The sequence below is a fragment of the Brienomyrus brachyistius genome, chromosome 14 (genome assembly GCF_023856365.1).
Source record: "Brienomyrus brachyistius isolate T26 chromosome 14, BBRACH_0.4, whole genome shotgun sequence".
Taxonomy (NCBI): domain Eukaryota; kingdom Metazoa; phylum Chordata; class Actinopteri; order Osteoglossiformes; family Mormyridae; genus Brienomyrus; species Brienomyrus brachyistius.
In genome coordinates this window covers 14,353,054-14,373,892 of record NC_064546.1, presented here as the reverse complement: position 1 = coordinate 14,373,892, position 20,839 = coordinate 14,353,054, and the positions used below count along the sequence as shown (strand labels likewise).

At 38.4% G+C, this 20,839-nt stretch overlaps 2 protein-coding genes across 3 annotated transcripts; both read left to right on the top strand.

The window, feature by feature from the left end:
• The first annotated feature begins 3,525 nt into the window (after positions 1-3,525).
• gmfb (glia maturation factor, beta) lies at positions 3,526-11,372 on the top strand. Its single transcript, XM_048974824.1, has 7 exons — positions 3,526-3,627; positions 4,692-4,788; positions 6,646-6,695; positions 8,398-8,449; positions 8,628-8,708; positions 9,041-9,114; positions 9,250-11,372. Exons 1-7 carry the CDS (start codon positions 3,625-3,627, stop codon positions 9,319-9,321), a joined length of 429 nt encoding a protein of 142 aa, XP_048830781.1. The 5' UTR covers positions 3,526-3,624; the 3' UTR covers positions 9,322-11,372.
• A 2,619-nt stretch (positions 11,373-13,991) lies between these two features.
• Positions 13,992-17,180, top strand: LOC125707978 (cytochrome c oxidase assembly protein COX16 homolog, mitochondrial). Of its 2 annotated transcripts, none has more exons than XM_048975428.1 (5): positions 13,992-14,086; positions 14,428-14,530; positions 14,645-14,722; positions 15,793-15,861; positions 16,105-17,180. In XM_048975428.1, the coding sequence occupies exons 2-5, from the start codon at positions 14,468-14,470 to the stop codon at positions 16,201-16,203; spliced, it is 309 nt and encodes a 102-aa protein (XP_048831385.1). In that variant the 5' UTR covers positions 13,992-14,086; positions 14,428-14,467; the 3' UTR covers positions 16,204-17,180. The 2 variants fall into 2 exon arrangements, with proteins under 2 accessions (XP_048831385.1, XP_048831384.1); XM_048975427.1 differs by having other exon boundaries at positions 14,034-14,200.
• The last annotated feature ends 3,659 nt before the right edge of the window (positions 17,181-20,839 follow it).

The following is a 20,839-nucleotide window of genomic DNA, read 5'->3' as shown; positions in this document are numbered from 1 at the left end:
CTCTGTCAAAAAACCAAACTTTTTGTGAAAGTTGCTTGAATCGGGGTGCCATCCTGCAACCTTGTCAGTGCTGGAAGGCTTCAGCAAACTCTTTTTCCCACAGACCCTGTCGACACCCACTGACTAAACTTTATGATCCAGTTGTGACTATACATAACAAGGTTCAGCTCCTTCAGAAGTGCGAGCAGGTGAGCCCAACACTTACATCCGAGGGCTATCCAAGACTGGAAGAGAGCACCAGAGGACGGCACGCAAGCAAAATTCGGCACGCACAGTGTTGACAACAAAAGCAGACGATGATCAATCCAGTTATTGGGTGATGGCCTTTTGCTATCCTAAGTCAAGTGGGGCTTTGTTTTGCCAACCATATTCAATACACTGCCCAATGTGACGCATAATAACATTAGCCATACTTTGGTTGTACATATATACATAAAGTGCAGAGGAAAATAAACATGTTAACAACTGTCACACAATGTAAAAGTAAACAATGATGGAATGTTTTAGGTTGAACTCAAAGAGTCAGTGGTAGTACTAGGGCATATACATAAATTTGACATATATTCCCTTATATACAATTTCTTCTTTAGCTTAATTTGCACCTGGAGGATGTTTGTCTCGTAATGTTTTTTGCTATTTTAAATATACATCTGTCTAAATCAGTGGGGAAGGGTCTGGGACATTTATGTCATTTCTTGACCCTCAGAGGAGGCTTTGGTTAAGTCTGCAGCAAGACCTTTTTGAATAAAAAAAATCAATTCATAGTACAGGAAGAGAGTAATAACCACACAGAACATTCATTGTGTTTTCATTGTAGTGTATGAGGTGAAAAGGGCGGCATGGTGGTGCAGTGGTTAGCACTGTTGCCTCACACCTCTGGGACCCAGGTTCAAGTCTCTGCCTGGGTTACATGTGTGCGGAGTTTGCATGTTCTCTCCATGTCGCCGTGGGGTTTTCTCCAGGTACTCCGGTTTCCCCCCACAGTCCAAAAACATGCTGAGACTAATTGGAGTTGCTAAATTACCCATAGGTGTGTATGTGTGAGTGAATGGTGTGTCAGTGTGCCCTGCGATGGGCTGGCCCCCCATCCTGGGTTGTTTCCTGCCTTGTGCCCATTGCTTCCAGGATAGGCTCCGGACCCCCCACTACCCAGTAGGATAAGTGGTTTGGAAAATGGATGGATGTATGATGTGAATGCTTCTCTTAATACAGCAGCATCAATGAAGAACCTTATGTCACTTGCAGCATGCATTCACCACAACACTATCCATCCGTCCATTTTCCAAACCGCTTACCCTACTGGGTCGCGGGGGGTACCACAACACTAGAATAAGACAATTATTACAATATAAAGAATTCTTCTTTATAAAATTTAGCATAACTTCCATACTTTAAAATGCAATATCATAACACAGATTGTCTTTTGTCAATTGTTAAGTGTCTAACACTAAAGCTGAAGCACTTGATTGTATGGAGCATTTATTGTACAAGCAAACTATACATTATCGTTAATAAACAAGGTCAAGTCAAACACTTTATTTGCCAGGTATGACAAGCGTAAAAAAGAATTTGAGTGTGTGTGGCACAGAGCACAGTATGACATCAGACAGGTAACACGTATAGTGCAGTTTCGTAGATGGTGTTATAATAAATGTGTGGGGGGGGGGGGGGGGGGTGCACTGTGGGAGTGGGATTCCTCTAACGTTAATGCGGGTGGCTGTCCTGATTTAGAAGAGATACTGCTTCAGGAAAGAAGCTGTTGATCAGTCTACATGTCCTGGTCTTCAGGGCCAGAAGGGAGGGGTTATAAGAGGTGATGACCAAGTTGACAAATATCCAACATCATCTTGAAAGTACATTTTAGGAATCTGTTGCTGGGGATGTCCTGTAGGGAGTGCAGACTGCAGCTGGTGGTTATTCTGCAGTCCCTAATAAGCTTTTCAGTCTCACTCTTTCAGGTGTGATGGAATCAAACTGTTTTGGAGGAAGTCAGCATGCATTCAATTATTACAGTATAAAATAGCATCGTCACTGGCGAACTTTAGGATTTTTACTAAAAGGTCATTGGCGGTGTAGTTGTTGATATACAGACTGAAGGGAAGGGATGACAAGACTTAGGAAGCACCAGTATTGAAGGTTAAGGTGTCATATACGTTACCCCAGCTGAACCTGTTGTCTTCTGTCTGTAAGGAAGTCTGTGATCCAATGATAAGTGGAATACAGCATCTACAGAAGGGAAACTTTAATCTTCAGAAGCTCAGGTTCGATGGTATCAAAAGCTGAGCGGGAGTCCGCAAACAGTCCCTGAAGTCTTAAGCTGCACTAGTAAAGAGTACCGGGCCAGGTTAACAACATCATTTACAGACCTGTTCACCCTCTATGCAAACTGCAAGAAATCAACACAGAGGGTTTGTTACAGCTTTTATTTGGGTCAAGACAAGGCACATAAAGATTTCCATAACTGCAGAAATCAAGCCAATAGACCTGTAGTTGTTTTAGGCCACTGATCATAGCCTTTTTTCTGCGGATAGGGATGACAGTGCAGAACTTGAACCATGAAACATTTAAGGCGGAGAGGGGGAGTTGTCTTCTTGAGTTGCAGATGAGCCACCAGCATTGTGGACGACCCCACACACCCCTCACACACACTCTTCTCCCTCCTCCCGTCTGGCAAAAGGTTCCGTAGCATACGGGCCTCCACTGCTAGAATGGGGAACAGCTTCTTCCCTCAGGCCATCAGACTCCTGAACTGGAATTGAACACAATACCCCACCCCCCCCCCCCCCCACACACACACACACACACACACATACACATCTGTACATCTGTATATAATATTTATTGTTATTTATTGCCTCAACTCCTCACTCTTCTATACCACGGCATTTTTGCACAGCATTTTTGCACAAATAACCTTCGCTGCTACCATGCAGTAACTTAAATACTGTATCCAGAATGTTACCACCGTTAATTGGCACTGTATGTTGTATGCTGTCCTGTCTGCACTTATGATGTTGCTCTGCCTTTGTCCTGCTCTGTGTTGCACCATGGTCCTGGAGGAACGTTATCTCATTTCTCTATATACTGTCTGTATGGTTGAAATGACAATAAAACCTACTTGACTTGACTTGAGTTGGAGAATGGTTGGGAAAGAAAAGCTGGGAATTGCCCTTTATTGCTTGAAATGGTTAAGAACTCATTCAATTTGTTGGAGAGCTGGTCATTGTCTAGGAGAAGGGTGGGTTTTTCTCAAAATCAGTTATATATATGACCGAGAAAATAATAATGCAAAAGACTAACTTCATTACTGTTAATAATTGCGTAGCCTAATGCACTTTTCATCGTCGATGCCTGTAGAGTGTTTATTTTGAACTACTGAACTTTCCGCAATTATGTTCTATTTCGACTTTATTAAACGTGCATAAAACTTCTCTAAATAACAACATGTACAAAAAAATAAATAAATAATACAAAACGTGTAATGCCTTTGCAGCAGGGTCTGCTGCTGGTACCAGGACACGTGGACGTTTACTGAGTTGTCATTGGGCAGATGAAAGTCACAAGACTCTTGGCGAATTCCGTACGATCGAGGCCCTCAGCAGTCTGAGTCTGCGCTTCGGGAAAATGGTGAGTGGCGTGAGGAAGCGGCAGCGAACGGCTCAAAAATCTTATATTTCATTCTGCTTATGAAGTCGTACGACTTCTGATTTATACAAATCGTGGGTCTGTACCGTTGAATGTTTTGTAATTTGTCGTTTATTGTGGTATTTCTTTCCGTGCCTATATGTAAACTGCAGCCACACCAGTCTATTGTCATATTCTGCAACATCCCCACACATAATATGGTGCATAGTTAGCTCGCCTCCCACCAGCACAATATAAGCGAAGTTTATAAAACGATTGAATGATATTCAGCTTGGCTATTCGGTGACAGCAATGTATATGTTACCGAAACTAGCTACATAGTTAAGAATTCACTCATGTATGATAATAAGGAGCCTATCCAGCTCGAGAGTTTATAAGCAAAATAAATTGCTTGGACATACTGATAGCTAGCTAGCTACTAAGTCGCCGCTATGTCGAATTTTGTGATTGTTCACATTTCTTGCAATTTAGCTATCATAAGGTTTCTTACAAACTGGGAAATAATTCCAGCATGGAAACTGATTCGTCCTTGGTTGACTTCTTTCTTCTAACGTTTCTGGCCATCTGTTGGAAGCTTGTCAGCCTTTGTAACCACCACCTATAAATCCCAGGCCTATGAAAACCTGTAACTTCTGCGGTTCAATTTTTATTCGTATTAAATTTTTCCCCCGATAATTGCAGATGTTTGCGTCTCTTAAGCATGACGCCGTGACTTGGGCTTTGTAACATGTCTTGCTTGAAAGCGACGTTTCGTCTTGTGGCTGTAATTTTAATTGTCAGCCCTTTTCCGCTTTTATTTCCTACATGTCATTGTATAAATTCATCAGCCTGAATGGCTTAAATAAACGGCGAAACATAAATGAGTACGGTAATGCTGCACTCTATTATGCTGTGTATGTATAGCTGTTTTGTTGAATGCATATTTAATGTTTTTGTTTTTTATGTCCTTCACAAAAATCTATGAATCACTAGTACAGACTGCTCTGTCATAACTAGGTGGTGCTTTGCATTGCCCTAAAAGCTTTTTGTTTCCTCTCTTTTCTTAGAGTGAATCTTTGGTAGTGTGTGATGTTGATGGGGATTTGGTTAAAAAGTTACGGGAGTTCAGATTCCGAAAGCAAACCAACAATGCTGCAATAATCAGTAAGTAATTCCTGGCATCGAATCAAAATAGAATGCCTTTTATCATATTAATGCTTATATCTATGATCTTAAACCTTATTTCCTCTCATGCAATACAGGTATAGGTGCGCTGAAATAACAATAGTTATGTGATTAAATGTGTTCTAAATGGCCTGGACCTACAGCCTGTCCCAGGCAGTACAGGGCACAAAAGCTGAGGTACAGCCTGGATGGGATGCTGGTTATTGCTATGTTAATCACAAACTAAATGGAATAATTTTGTTGGAAATGTATTCGTTATCCATAAAACTGTAAGCACCCAACCGTCCTACTTGTCAATTTCATGTTCCTTTTGTTATTTGTGAACAGGATTCTGAGGCACTTAAACTTCTTCACTAAGGGGAGAATCTCACGTGAACAGATTGATCCACTCTTTTCTAAAAGAGTTCTATGACCTCATATTTTAAATGACCTTCCTGCCACGGCTGAGCTTTATCATGTTCACGAAAATCACAAACGGCAGTGGAGACGCATCTCCTCCAGAGGCCAAAACCCTCTAAGCGCTATTGACATTGTGCCAGTTATGTGGATGCTGCTCTCTCTACATACATACAGGGACGAAGTTCCATGCAGTAGCAGCATAAGTGTCCTGTAATCCTGCAGCACCCCCACAGTATATGCCAGGTCATGTATGCAGTCATATTCCTTTTGCAGTCCACAAAGTACTTCTAGACTACCGTCATTTTCCCATGAGCCCTCATGTAACTCAAGGCAAGAGGGTTGGTCCACTTTTTCCACTGTCAGGTGGAATTCCATACTGTTACTCCTGAATTCTAGGTTCAGCCATTTGTTGCTTAATCTTATCCCAGCCTTGTGCCCTATGCTGTCTGGCTTAGGCTTCAGGCCATTGTGCAACTCTGATCAGGATAAGTAAGTGCATAAAGAATTCAGCTATGATTAGCTGAAGTATTTTGAAGAACAAAGGTATAACAAAAAAGGTATATATTATAAATAAAATAAACTGATGAGACAAAACCATGACTGCTCTTATGTGAAGGGAATGATGTTGACTGTCTAGTAATAATACTGCGTGTCTCAGTCTCTGCTATCTTAGACTGTAATGTAACATTTGGAATTTGTAGTCGACATGTTGAAGAAATGGGCAAGAAAGAAAGATCTCAGTGACTTTGACATGAGCCAAATCATTATGGTCAGACCGCTGAGTAACGGCATCTCCGAAACTGCCAGGCTTGTGGAGTGTCATGGTCAGCCATGGTCAATACAGACTGAGAATGATCTAAGGAGGTTCAAATCACGATCCACCAACGGGATGTTTGGCGGCCAGGACGTAACTATGTGGGAAGTGAAGAAAGGCAATCCCATATTGCACAAACCCACAGGAGGATTACTGTCCCACAAAAGATGGATACTATCCTGTGATCATCAAAATTCAGTTACAACACACAGGGCATCTAGCCTTGTTTCGTAAGGGACTACGTAACTGCAGCCCAGTCAGTGCCCATGCTGATCTCTCTCCACTGTCAAAAGCACCTGCAGTGTTTACACAAGCATTGCAAATTTTAACTTGGAGCAATGGAAGAAGGTCTGCTGGTCTGAATTCCCGTTTCTGTTGTATCATGGGTTTTGTTGGGCCAGCAGACTTGGATCACAGCTACATTACCCCATACGCAGTAGGGCTCCATGCACTTGTGTTGTGACACATTTCCATGATTCATCATCATCACTATTTATATTGGTTATTAATAAAATAATATTGACTCTGTTACTAATTTGGTACATTTTGTTTTGTGGATTTGTTTGACTGCTGCTTTTTCAGATTGAAAGCAAATTTAGTTTCCTCCTTGTGTTTTCTCTCAGTGAAAATTGACAAGGACCGGCAGCTTGTCATCCTTGATGAGGAACATGAGGTAAGTTATTAGTACGGATGTTATTGTACGTTGGGTAAAATTTAAGGGACTCTTAAAGAATCGCATACCTTTCAGGTCACTGATTTTCTGTCTCTTCTGTCAGTGAAATTGGGTCACAGCCTGTTTATTAGTTACACGGTTGTTAATTTTTAAGTAAAATTTTAAGTCATGGTGTAGACTAAGTTCTCTTTTCAGTGTGATGACAGTGATCAGCTGTTTCAGGACATTCGTGGACGACCAGTGCTCCTGTGCTTTTCTGTTTTATCCTAATATTAGGATTCACTGAATGTTTTAAACATGGATATTTCTGTAATAATGCATTAACCAAGGTGTTGGGATCTCATGTATTTTTTGCACTTTTTTCCACCTAGTACTAAGCTTTCAAAAAACTTCTTGAATTTTGGAGATGATAGAACTATGTCGTAGGTTCAGTGTACTCTGTGTGCTTACAGTGAAGCCCACCTCTTGGTACTCCCCTAATTTTCGCGATCGTTTTAGCTCGAGTAATGTTTCTGTATCTTTGCTTGAGAGTTGGTTACTGCCGTCATTTCATTAATGACATCATGGGAACTTTCGTTTCAGACTGAATGAATTCAAACCAAACTCCTTTATTGGTCCTGCATGATGAACAGATCGAGTGATACGTTGTAATGCTTATGACAAGGCTCGCGTTAATGCAGTTACGAACTCTGAAAACAACGATAAACTAAGTAAAATAAGTTTCAAAAAAAAAAAAAGACCCAAGCTTTAATTGTGACTTGGACAAAAAATACAGGTTCAAGGTGATCTGCATGTTGTGACTAGAAATAAAAAAGGTATTTGTGAGCGAGGCCCAAGGGCATAACTTTGGGTTGAGTATTGAGGGAGGAGGGGTTGAAGTCTCCACCCATTTAAGGAGGTCCAGGGAGTTGTATTGGCTGGTTTTGATTATTGGGGTAGTTACAATCCCCCCCAGTCATTTACGCCCATGACTAGGGAGGTACAATATTGGAATTTTTTTTCAAATATGACAATGAGTGTGTTTTTTTTTTTTTTTTTTTTGTGATAAATATTGCAATATTTGTAAAACAGAAAAAGAGTTAAAAATAAGTACATTGTTCATAAACTCTTCAATGAGTGACTTAAAAAGCAAGGATGAGCCTTGCACGGAATAATACTATACTAATAACATAATTGATAATGATAACCCTAATAGGAAGCCCAGCAATGGGAGTCTTGGGACCTGGTGATTGCTGGGCAAGGTCATATAATGGGGAAAAAATAGGCCTTTTTTGTGGAACAGTCCAATATCCCAATGCACTCAGTGCATGACTTATAGCATTCCAAGAAGGACTGAAGCTGTACTGAAGGCAAAGTTATTTTATTCCACGAGTCCTTGCCATTGGTATTGTTAGGAATTCATTGTTTTTTTTTTCCCCCACTGCAATATGTGTGTTTTAGTATATACATTCAGTAAAATAAGAATTTAGATATTTTATTAATTGTTTGAATCCCAGCCCACTGTGTGTGTGTGTGTGTGTGTGTGTGTGTGTGTGTGTGTGTGTGTGTCGAGCTTCCTCCTGATATTCTGGACCGACATTTTGTACAGTGTGTGCTCTCGTGTTTTCTGTCAAGCTTAAAATGGACTGCATATTTTTGGTTTCAAATTCATATATCATTCGAAAGAATATTACGGAGTATAATTTTTAATTTTTTTTCCCAGGATATTTCTCCTGATGCCTTAAAGGATGAACTGCCTGAAAGACAGCCAAGATATCCTTTTATACAGCTGCATTATTAAATCACTGAGTTGGAGGTCAATAATATGTATTGTATAAAATGTTGCCATTTAAGATTTTCTATTAAAACATACACAAATTTACAGTATCAGTTGATAGTAAAAGTCTTACTTGTATGAAACAGCAGTGTGGTTTTCTTTAACCATCCCCACATTTGTGGTATACAGTTACAAATACCAACACGATGATGGCCGCGTTTCTTATCCGCTCTGTTTCATTTTTTCCAGTCCAGCTGGTAAGTAAGGTTTAAACTTGTACATCTAGGATGCGCCATTATTGTGACAGCATGATGTCTAAGGCTATTTTAAAATAATATTTTCGTTCCAGCAAAAATTTTAGCTTGCAGCCCACCGCACTTTTTATTTATCTTACTGCGTGTTCGCACCTTGTGGCGTTTGTGATGTGCAGTTTTACTGCATGTTACCGTATGTTGCACCGGGACCATAGAGAAACGTTGTCTCATCGCATTTTGTGCATGTATAAAGCTGCTTATGACAAAGTAACATTGAACCTTGATTTTAAATAAGTCTGATTTTGTTTGCCTGACCAGGGATTGATTTATTTTAGGGTGTAAACCTGAGCAGCAGATGATGTATGCTGGCAGTAAAAACAAGTTGGTCCAAACTGTAGAGCTGACCAAGGTTTGTCATTTTTATATATTTTTTCCCCACATAATTTTGAAATACACCTTGTAATTAGTTTTTACATCAGGTGTGTGTGTGTGTGTGTGTTTTTATTTTATTTTTATTTATTTATTTGTGTCTGTTTCCTCTTAGGTATTTGAAATTCGAAACACAGAAGACTTGACAGAGGAATGGCTGCGTGAAAAACTAGGATTCTTTCGTTAGACGCCACCAATCTGACTCAAGGGGAAAAAAGTTTCGCAAAGGTTTCCTTGTAGTTTAACACACGTGTATGCCAAGCTGACACATTCCAAAATCAATTTAAGAAAACTGGTCCAGTAAGTCATTATATATAAAGAAATGGATGTTCTTTAAATTCTAGTCTACAATTATCATTTGTCTGTATAAAATGTGGCATTGATTTTCCTGGTTTCAATCTTGTGTGTTTACTCGAAGTTCTCATACAATTTAGCTTAAATTTTGACTGTTTTCCTATTGTGGTTCTCTCATAAAAATGCTACTCAACACTAAAAGATTTTTTCAAAGAAACCAAAAACAAATAATATACAATAATTTTGCTGAGACAATTCTGGGAATTTCTGATTTTTTTTTTTTTATCTTTTTTTTTTTTTTTAACTGGTTTGCGTTTTCACTCCATGCACAATTTCTTTCAAATATTTTAGGAAACTGGACAAAGACAAGTTATAAAAAACAAAAACAGGAAAACTACATGTAGACCTTCCAGTTTCATTGTCTCCAACAATTAATCTGTTTACTAGTAAAAGAATTGTGAACTGGAATTACTATTTGTGTATTACTGTTTTGGAATTTGTCAATCATAAAATTATAGTGTCCAGGATTTAACAAATTTCTTTTTTTGTTCTTACTCTCACGATTTCAGTGTGAATTTTTGAAACTACTAAAGCACATTTTAATGAGCCTTGTTTCCTCTCTTGCATGGAATAGGCCCCCCCATGACAAAAAATAAATAAGTAATTAGAAGATGCATGCATGGATGTTATTTTGATATGACCTTGTATTCAAAATAATGGTTTTAATTTGTATAATCTCTACAATTTTAAACATTTGTTCTTAGCATTTTTTTTTCATGAAATTATATTTCTTAGATGTGCAAGCCAGTCATTATTTTTAAGAACAAATATGTATTGCTAACTGTGCTTTGAATTAATGCACTGAAGGGAAAATTCAATAGAATTGAAATTTACAATATTATTTACAAATTTATATTATGTTCCATTTAGCTGTACAGGACCCAATATTCAAAGGAGTAGAATTTTGACAAGTTATATCTGAGAAATTAAGTCAACTTCAATGTATTAATGGCATTCATATACTGTACCTCTGTATCTGTGGTTGACGTTGGATGAACCACTAATAATTTGAAAAAGTGGAACCAATAGGATGATTGTGGAGATTTTTAATTATTCCGTAGTATTATTCAGTGCAAGGTTCTTAGATAATGTTCTTTTTTTAAATAACCTTAACTTGTTTTCTGTATCTTTTCCTATTAACATAGTGTTTGTACACATATACTAAAGCTATGATCTTGTGAACTCAAAGTGAAATTGTTGTGGGTCCCCACAGGAAAAGGTCACTTTTTATAATGTTAAATACATGGCACAGCACTACTGATGGAATAGTATTTCTGTTTACTAATATACAGAGTAGCAAAAGATAGTCCTGTCAAAACTTTACCTATCTTTTAAGACGTGAACATTTTTTTTTCAATTAGTATATCTCATGTATTCATTTATGTAACATTGTAGTTTCTGTGACAAACACCAAAAAAGCCTTGGAATGATCGTGGGTTCAAGATGCTTCATTATGAGGGTTATTAAATGATGTATAATGAACTGTATCATGAAGCTTAATTTCTTGTGTAGATGGAGAACTTGTCATATTTAAGGTAGTCTGGGATATATGTAAGGTAACAAAGATAGTCCGTTTAAACTGAGGTACCTTAAATCTGGCAAATCACCTGGTTAAGAAAGAAACCCAGCTTTGTGATACAGAGCCCTGGTTTAATAATTAATAAATGATTAGCCTAATTGTGCATAATGCATTATATGTATTCTATAGCATTTGTTTCTTTGAAAAAAGGGAGCAGTTTAGACCAAATTCAGAACATTGGAAATATTTTGTGTAAGTGAACAAACTAGCTATAAAAAGCGTAGCTAAGATTGATCTTGTGTCGTTTTGTATTTGTGCATGACTAACCTGGTGTAATAAACATTTGGGAGTTTACAGATATGAAATGTTGTCCGACCACAGAGTATGACTGTGTCTATAGTGACATTTCAAATTTTTTTATTTTTTTATTTATTTTTTTGGATGCATTTCTGAATATTGAAAAAGTAGTATGAGCCATTACAGTAAACGTAAAGTAACATTGAAAAAGATTCAGAATTACATGTCAATGACTTTTTGTAGTTCATTTTTTTCATGAAGTCAATACAAATATTTCAATTTGCTTCTAACATTAAATTTCAGCAGTAATTGTTTCACGGGAAAAATTGACTAAGACTTTGATACAGTTGTCTTTGCTTCATTTTTAGCATACACACTGCTTACCTATCTATACAGATATTCATGGATGTGGTATATTTCATTCATGTTTTTGTGTACAATAATGCATCGTTTTTTCATCTGTTGATGCAAGCAATAATTTGCAAAAATGTATAATAGTTTATTAATTTTTTGTGCATCTAATGACTCATTGCACAATCATAAATACTCTTTCTAGGCAATTTTGGAATCTCTACGGAAATTCTTAACCATGAAATTCTAGATATTTTTCAATGCATCGTTTTGACTAAAGATAAAATTAATTTTGAAGTAAAATGTCCATTCTACAGAAGAAATTAAATATTTGTGCGTTTGATGTAATTTGCAGTGATTTGCAAACTAAGCAGCTGTATTTTCAATAAGTATGCTATATGAGTAACTGTAAAGTCTTAAGATGTATTTTCAAGCATTGTAACCTGCTGATATACTTGATTGTGACTGCATCAAATTCTACTTCTGCCAAGTGAAACCTAAAGCTGTGAAATTACCATTTTCTGCTTCATGCTATAAAATGTGAGAAATGTAATAAACTCAAACTGCAGCCTACACTATCTGACAACGGGTTTTTCAACAAATAGTTATCTGAAAATACTTGAGCATGACAAAGCATGTTACAATATAGCACAATACAATAAAATGTGGAGTAGCAAAGCAGTGTTAAACACAGCTTCACAAAGATGAGCATGAAATCATTTGACATGTTCCCAGCTCCTCAATTTTAGAAGATGTAGAATGTTGAGTTACTTTACTTCTGTCCAATTCCTCCCGTGAAAGTCCTATGGGATTTAAGTCTGGAGATTCTGCAATCCAGATCATTAAATTGAATTGCCTGCTTAAGATAAGATAAGATAAGAAAAAACTTTATTTATCCCGAGGGAAATTCTTTTGTCCTTTACATGCTCAGTGCAACAATAGGAGTAAAGGTAAGGTGAAGAAAATAATAGTGCAAAATAGCTATGAAAATCATACCATAATCTTACCATCTTTGTCAGATAAGTTCTGCACAGTTTAAAATTATATTTTGGCTTATCGTGTTGTATACTAAAAGACTCCCCAATCAACTAAGTATGACAGTCTGGCATGCCATTTCAGTTTGTTGTGATGGCCATACTGGTTGGTAAAGATCATCTCTGTCACCAACAAAGCAAACCATAGCATGGCAACTTCAAGCTTGATGGTGAGTTTTACGTGCTAGATGGGGTGGTTTTACGTATTTCAGAACCTGCTGATCCGGTATTTTCACACAACAGTCTCAAGAATTTACACAATATATATAGTGATATATACCATGTCACGTCAAAACATGAAACATACAGTGGGTGATAGTTTTGTGGGCCGTCAGGAGAATAGAATTTATTTTAGTGATTAGTTGTCATTGTTGACATACCAGAGCACACAACAACAAAATGTGTTCTTTGCATTTAACCCATATGTGACAATGTGACGTAGCAAAGGGTAGCTAATTCAGCACCCGGGGAGCAGTGCTTGGGGGCGATACCTTGCTCGGGGTATTTCAGCTGCTTTGTTAGTCAGGGAGTCAAACCTGCAACCTTTCAATTACAAGTGCGCTTCTCTAATCCTTAAGCCGCCACTGCGCACAGCCCTCTAGCTAGCCTGGTTCAAGCTGCTAGGAAGGCTGCAGTAATGCAACTACTCGTTACAACAGTGGCGAGTATAAAAGCATCTCTGAAGCGCAACACATTAAACCCACTGCACTACAACAGCAGAATACTTTATTGGGTTACACCTCTCTCACTAAAGAACAGGAAACGCAGCCTAAAGTGGGCACAGGCTCGCTGAAACTGGACACTAGACAACTGAAAAAATGTTGCCTGGTTTAAAGAATCTAAGGAATATTGCCAGCAGTATGGTGACTCCTTGCCATGAAAAAGACAGACTGGTCTGGGAGAAATAAAGTATTATTAGTAGCATTATTATGATGTTCTTAACAATGTGGCTAGTCAGTGCATACATACAAAAATTCTGAAATATAAAAATATATATTTGAAATGCTTGCAATGGTACTCTTTAGTTAAAAAAATCTCTAGTGTACTTTGTTTTTATACTTATTTCGAGAGCAAGCCAATTTAATTCTCTTCATTCCTCTGAGTGTTTTAAAAATATTGACGGATATTATGATTATAATCACATTATGATTGCTTCACGCAGACGTACACCACATTATATCTTAAAACGATGCCCAAAGTAGGCTATATTGTTTTACGACTTTACACCATGGTTTATAATGGTCTCAAGTGGAGCTTTTTTTTCTTTGCATTTGCGCAGTACAAATCGTGCAGCGTTGTAAAATGTAACCCAGTATACGCATGCGCCACATCGGCGCGCATGCGGGCCGCAAATCCGGAAGTGGGGAACACAGGCGTTCAATCTTGGATTCATGCTGGTATCCGTTTTGCACTTTCTATCTTTGCTCAAGAATACAAAATACTATGATTAAGACTTAATAAGGTTTCGCCCTTAACGCACGTTAAATCCATGGAAATTGACTACGACCTCAGTATGTATCAGTCTATGACAATTCTGTGCTTAACTGCAATATATTTGAATACTGTTGAAGATTAACGACTGCTCATACAGTTCATATTATTTTAGTTATCATGCACTTAGGTATTATTTGTTTTACAGTTTAACAGCTAAAGCTTCCCGTTAAACAGGGTCTTCTCTTAGATTTCTATCTGTCCATGTATCGTCATTGTGAATTTCTGTGTAATATATACCACGCAGGTTGAAAAATAACTGAGGAAAAATTGGTACAACTAAAGCCATGTGGAGAAAAATAACCGCTCTGCATAAAAACAAAACGATTAAATATGGCATCCCGATGGTTGTGAGTATCTCGTTAGTTGGCTGTTTTTAAAGACGCCTTTTATCGTGATGAGTTTTGCTATTAAGGATCCATGTTATCCGTATGGTGGGTGACGTCTCTCACTTTGCCTGACAGCTGCTGGTTGTAGGAGGCTCCTTTGGACTTCGGGAATTCACACAGATTAGATACGATGAGCAAAAAATAAAGAAGAAGGTACGTGTCTAAGTTGTTGGTGGTATAAATGAACCGTGGGTTCCGTTTTATAGCGGAGGGAAATCTTTTTGTAGGCTGCACGTTTAGAAACTTTATGTTAAGTCAAAGTCAAAGTGAACTTCACTGTTATTTCAACCAACATCCAATACATCCAAGTATACAGAGAGATGAAATGGCGAGGCCGAGGGACCACAGTCGAAACATAAACAGCAAGACAATGTGCAAAGGACATACAGGATAGTGCAATTTAAGAAGCAATAGTAGGCAGTGTATAGTAAAGTTAACCACCATAATAACAAGGACAATAATAATAATAATCCCTTGTCGTAAATATCAGTTGCATGTCACCGTGTACCACATTTTTTTTACTTCTCCCCCTAATATGGAATTAGTATAAACTGGTTACATTGTTTAGATGTATTTCTTTGCTTTGACTGCCCTGACTACTTGCTAAAGGAGTCTTCAGATTACTTCAGCCACGTTTAGATAATTGTGTACTGAAAATAATACTGGATTATATGCACTATATGACACAAGAATATAAACATTGGGCCCTTGAACACTGGGACGCTTATCCTGGTTTGGGTTCAGGAACACTTGCTGAACCTGCTTTCTGGTACTTGTATGTCACTTTGAACAAAAGCGTCTGCTAAATAACGTAAATATAATAGTTACCTAGATCAGGGGTCACCAACTTTTTTTGAACCTGAGAGCTACTTCACGGGTACTGACCCGTACGAAGGGCTGCCAGTTTGAAACGCCCTCCTAAACTTATCTAAACTTCATGTATAATAAACATGATTTAAATGTTTTTTATTTTTAGATATTGTCATTTTCAAATCTATATAAATGCAAATGTGATTAAAGAAGAATAGCAACAGGATACAATTAAATTTTAGACTCTGCTCACTGGTGAGTCATGCTATTTTTAGAACAGGTCTGCGGGTCACTCGTGATCCTCGGGGGCATCCATGTTGGTGACCTCTGACCTAGATGGACCGGCCTACCATAAAGAGTTGCTGGGAAAGGCATATTCTTAGATGTTGCACTCACTTGTCCCTTTCTTTCAGCTGGACCCGGCACTGGAGGCCAGAGTGAATGTCCAGAACCAGTCTACAATCTTGAATGAAGAATTTGAGGTACACAGAGTTCCCCAGAAGCAGAATGTGATCCAGATGAGGTTTCTTAAAAGAAGTATAAACTTAAAAATACTACTGTAAAATGAAGGACGTGTATTTGTTTTTAAGCAGTTTTAGATCGTCAACACAGCATTTTGTTATAGCTGTAGGTCAAGTTATACCTACCTACTGTTCTAAGAGTTTCCTGCTTTTGTGGCAAGTCATCCTCTAAGCGACGTGTCTGGAATTTTCTTGCCCCAACAGAAACTTAAGGGATTGAATATAGAAGACTGGAAGAATATTCGAGGCCCACGGCCGTGGGAAGATTCACGTGTTTACCAAGAAGAGCAGAGAGTCCGGTGAAGTAGGGAGCAGTAGAGGTTTCTCAGAGGGGCAGTTCCTGCAGAAGGACTCGGGGTTCTCAGACGTCAAGAGTACAGTGGTATCTGCAGTGTACTGTAGTTTTCAGCTGAGTTCCGATGACCTTAGGTGACTGGCTTAACATAAGCACCTGTAAGGATAATTGGTGGTTTATCAAATGTGGTTGATATCCATGTATGTTTTAAAATAAAAAAAATAATTATTGGAAACCAAGATATAGCGAAGTTCATCTAGAACATAAGCAGTCTTGACCTTTAATGACTGACTTGCTTGAACTGTCCATTTTTTATACAACCGTACCACTGTATACCATCATCAAGAGTCGACAAAGGTTCACGCTAGATACATGTGTGCACTTCCGCTTATCACTCAAACCAAAATATGTTGTTACGACTGTTTCGAGATAATCTAGGGAGCTCTCAATGGCTGTGACATAAAATTAATAGAGAAAGGAAAAACAATCAATCTGGTTTGCCTGACGTTAGAAGTGTGTGTGTGTCTATATATATATTCCGTGGTCTTGCAACTCTTTTGGTGTTGCTGAGCTCACCGGTGCGATCTTTCTTTTTAAGAATGTTCCAAACAGTTGATTTGGCTACACCTAATGTATTTGCCATCTCTCTGATGGGTTCGTTTTTATTTTTCAGCCTAATGATGGCTTGCTTCACTGAGTTGCTTGATAGTGACAGCTCTTTGCATCTCACATTGAGAGTTGACAGCAACAGATTCCAAATGCAAATAGCACACTTGAACTCTAGACCTTTTATCTGCTCCTTGTAAATAAGATAATGAGAGAATGACACACACCTGGCCATGGAACAGCTGAGCACCCACTTGTCCCATTACTTTTGGTCCCTTAAAAAGTGGGTGGCACATACACAAACTGCTGTAATTCCTACACCGTTCACTTGATTTGTATGTAAATACCCTCAAATTAAAGCTGAAAGTTTGCAGTTAAAGCACATCTTGTTCATTTCATTTCAAATCCATTGTGGTGGTGTATAGAGCCAAAAAGATTAGAATTGTGTCGATGTCCCAATATTTATGGACCTGATTGTATATATAATATTTTTTTTTTACTACAGACAAAATAAAAGGAAACTAATCAGGACAATGCAATGTTTTTGATGGGATAGTGCCAGATAAGAAGAATAAACAAGAAGAAAACCAGTATGCTTATTGGGAATTGAAAATGCCCCCCCCCCCGGTACGACAACTAGGAATTTTGCCACTACACCACTAACTACACAGCCTTAGCATTTCTAAACGCCCGCCTAGATAATCCAAAAACAGGGGGAAGCGCAGAAGAGAAAGAGAAAACCCCCACGGATCCTTAGGATATGGTGTGTATCCAACGCATCATGCTGTCTGGCAACGCCCCAAACCAGCAGGCTACTACAAACCTTCGCACATCAATCTATCCATACACTTCACACCCACAAACCAAAACTGAGCAAATGTTATTGAGCGATAGCAAGAATATACAAAATGCAAAAAGGGGAATTCCAAAATGTTCCTGCGGTTCCATCATCCCATGTCTGTTAAGGTGTGCAGCCAATCCACTTGTTGCAGGTAGGATGACATCAAGGACCTGCCAGCTGAAACAAACAATACATCCTTGGATGTTTCATTACTGTAGTTGCAAAGCCTTTTGTATGTCACTTGATGACCGCAGTTTCAGGATGGAGTAATATATTAAAGTAGTTTAAAGCCATGAATTTTGCGTGAAATCTGTTTTCTGGCTATGGAGTTGCCGAATTAACTTATGATAAAAAAAAAATATGAATTTTAATTTGTTATAGATACCATCCATCCATCTATCATCTTCCTCTTAATCCGAGGTCGGGTTGCGGGGGCAGCAATCTCAGCAGGGAGGCCCAGACTTCCCTCTCCCCGGCCACTTCATCCAGCTCCTCTGTGGGGATCCCGAGGCGTTCCCAGGCCAGCCGAAAGACATAGTCTCTCCAGCGTGTCCTGGGTCTTCCTCGGGGTCTCCTCCCAGTGATAGATATTAATATCTCAAATGTTAGACATCAACCACACCTTTGATGGAATAATTCTCCTCAAAAGTTAAAAGCATAATTTGGCACAATATGCGTAAAATCCATTTTGTAGAGTAATATTTAGTTTTTTTCAGTATAGGGTGCAGTTCAGGTTTCAGTCTGTATACAGAGAAATGTACACAAACTGTTGCAACACAAAACACAGGATGGTTGTTGCTCAAAGTGAAACACATTGTGTATCGGTACAAAAGGGTTGACAAGAATGATAAATATATGCAATATCCACAATAACACAATACAATAAAACAACAATCAATACTGAGAAGTGTACAAGACTTGGAAAGTTGGTAGTTTAAGTGTCACGGCTAGCAGAGATATTTCACCCCTGGACCATTGAGTCAGGCTCTTAACCTCAACTGCCCCAGGACAAAAGCATATTCTAAATCAAGCATGTTACAGTCCCAACTGAAAAGATTATGGATGGATGATGGAGTTGTAATTAACTGAATTGGCTGCTGTGATGCTGGTGCTTTGATAAGCAATACAGATAAAGGGGAATAACACAATACAGAACAACATCAAACGGTATCAGATAAGAATCCTCAAGATTACTGTAATGTCTCCATTCTGGTCCCTCCTTTTACATCACTACCCCTTTCCTGGGTTTGGGCCCCATCTGTTTAAATCTTATCATTAAAGGCCAGTATGTTTCAAGCCTAAGAATAGAAGAAAAGGTATGAAAGCTACCATTTGCTTGAAGTGTATTTAACAATTCTAGGCTCTGGTGGGAACTCCCAGAATTTAACAACATCTTGAACAATTCTGCCCATCCATGTCATTGTTGCTCTCTTGGAGCCCCTTTAACCAGCATCTGTTTCTACCATAGTGTTCTAAGAAGTCCTACTGGAGGTCTTTCCTACCTGCTGCCGTCAGGCACTACAACAAGAGATGCGAAGTCTGATGCTAATTGTACATACAATTGCACATATTCATTCATTCATTTCCTTAATATCCTTTCTCAGGATGTTCTGTTTGTGTACTTTTTCAGTTTGTTTACATTATGTGTACTTGTACTACCTGTAATATCTTTCTGCTTTGTCTTATTTTGCATTATGTATGTTTGTCTGCACTTCTCGTCCCCTAGGATAAATAAATATTATCTTGTCTTACGTTTCTAGTGTTTGACACATTACTGTGAAAAGTCTCCTCTTTGCATTATGTCGTCTGCTTTTTATCCAAATTTTGGGCTACATCTGTATTTTTGCAATGCCTATTGATGCATGTTTGTATTTATTTCTGTCCACGTTGGGCCTCATTGTTAATTGTCTATTGTCATGGTTTCTGTAATTGTAGCAAGCTGTGCCAACACAAATTTCCACCAGCCTTGGATGTGTGGTAGTAAAGATTTCAATTCTGATTCAAATGCTCAGATTGTTTTCAAGTACCTCCTTGTTGAATGACATCAACAATCATGCCTATTTTGCAGCAAATAGCTGTATATATAATTTATTGTCCACCCCATACAGATGCAGAATATTATTAAATGTTAAAATCCATTTATTGCCAACAGCCTATCCACCCTACCAGATGTGTCTTAAAATTATAGAATTTAATTTTTAATTTCACCTCCTCTTACTCGCCCCAGACTGAATATACAGCTTGGAGAGGTGAGGCTACAGTTCTACCTTATATTGTGCATTATTTATGAAATAAATACTTAAATTGTATTATGCTAGGGGATGAAGGGAAGAGATTGGGTTTTTAAAATGATTCCTTTTAGCGGAAAAAGCACCACACACTGTTTTTTTAAAACATCATCATTGTCAATGGTGTAACCTTCACATTGTTCAAAGACTATTCTGATAATGCTTGTTTTGGGTAACTTTGATACCCAAACTAGTGGGATTCTGTTGTCACCACTAGGTTGAAGGTTGATGGGTGTCCCCCTATCTTGTGCCCCGTGCCTCCTACCATGTACTCCAGGGTCATTGTGACCCTGTACTGAATAAGCTTATGGAAGTTATGGAAGATGGGTGAGTAAAGTTTAAACGTTGCTTAACCATTTTCAGGCTACCATTTACTGTCCAATATAGTGATACCTCGACTAAATCGCAACACAAACAGCCTTCTGGAACGGTCGTATTCCAAGGTACCACTGTATGTTTCCAGTGAAGTGGTATCTATAACTGTGCACACATCTGTCTTTGTAAGGGGCCTGTGATAGCTAGCTAGAGATAGCTTGGTGTTACCTTGCATACAATAAGCATTTATGGAAATGAACGGATTAATGTTGTTAGTTATTTGTACATGCCATTATTACCAGATTTCTCATCCCTTGGCTTTGCACAACAGAGAGCTGTCTTCCATTGCAAAATACACACCATCCATACATTGTCATACATACTATAGTGTATTTGAGTTCGACTTGGTGGGGTAAAGCTGGCCAAGAACGACACGCGAGCTTCGACACATAAACAAATGGCCTTTGCAGAAGCATACAAATGTTTTTGGGGAGTGCAACACATAGTCCTTTGGAAGCGGCACTGGTTTCTGGGTGAGGGAGACCTGAAGAATGATCGCCGTATATGAGCTTAAATATTTTGAAATGTAAAATG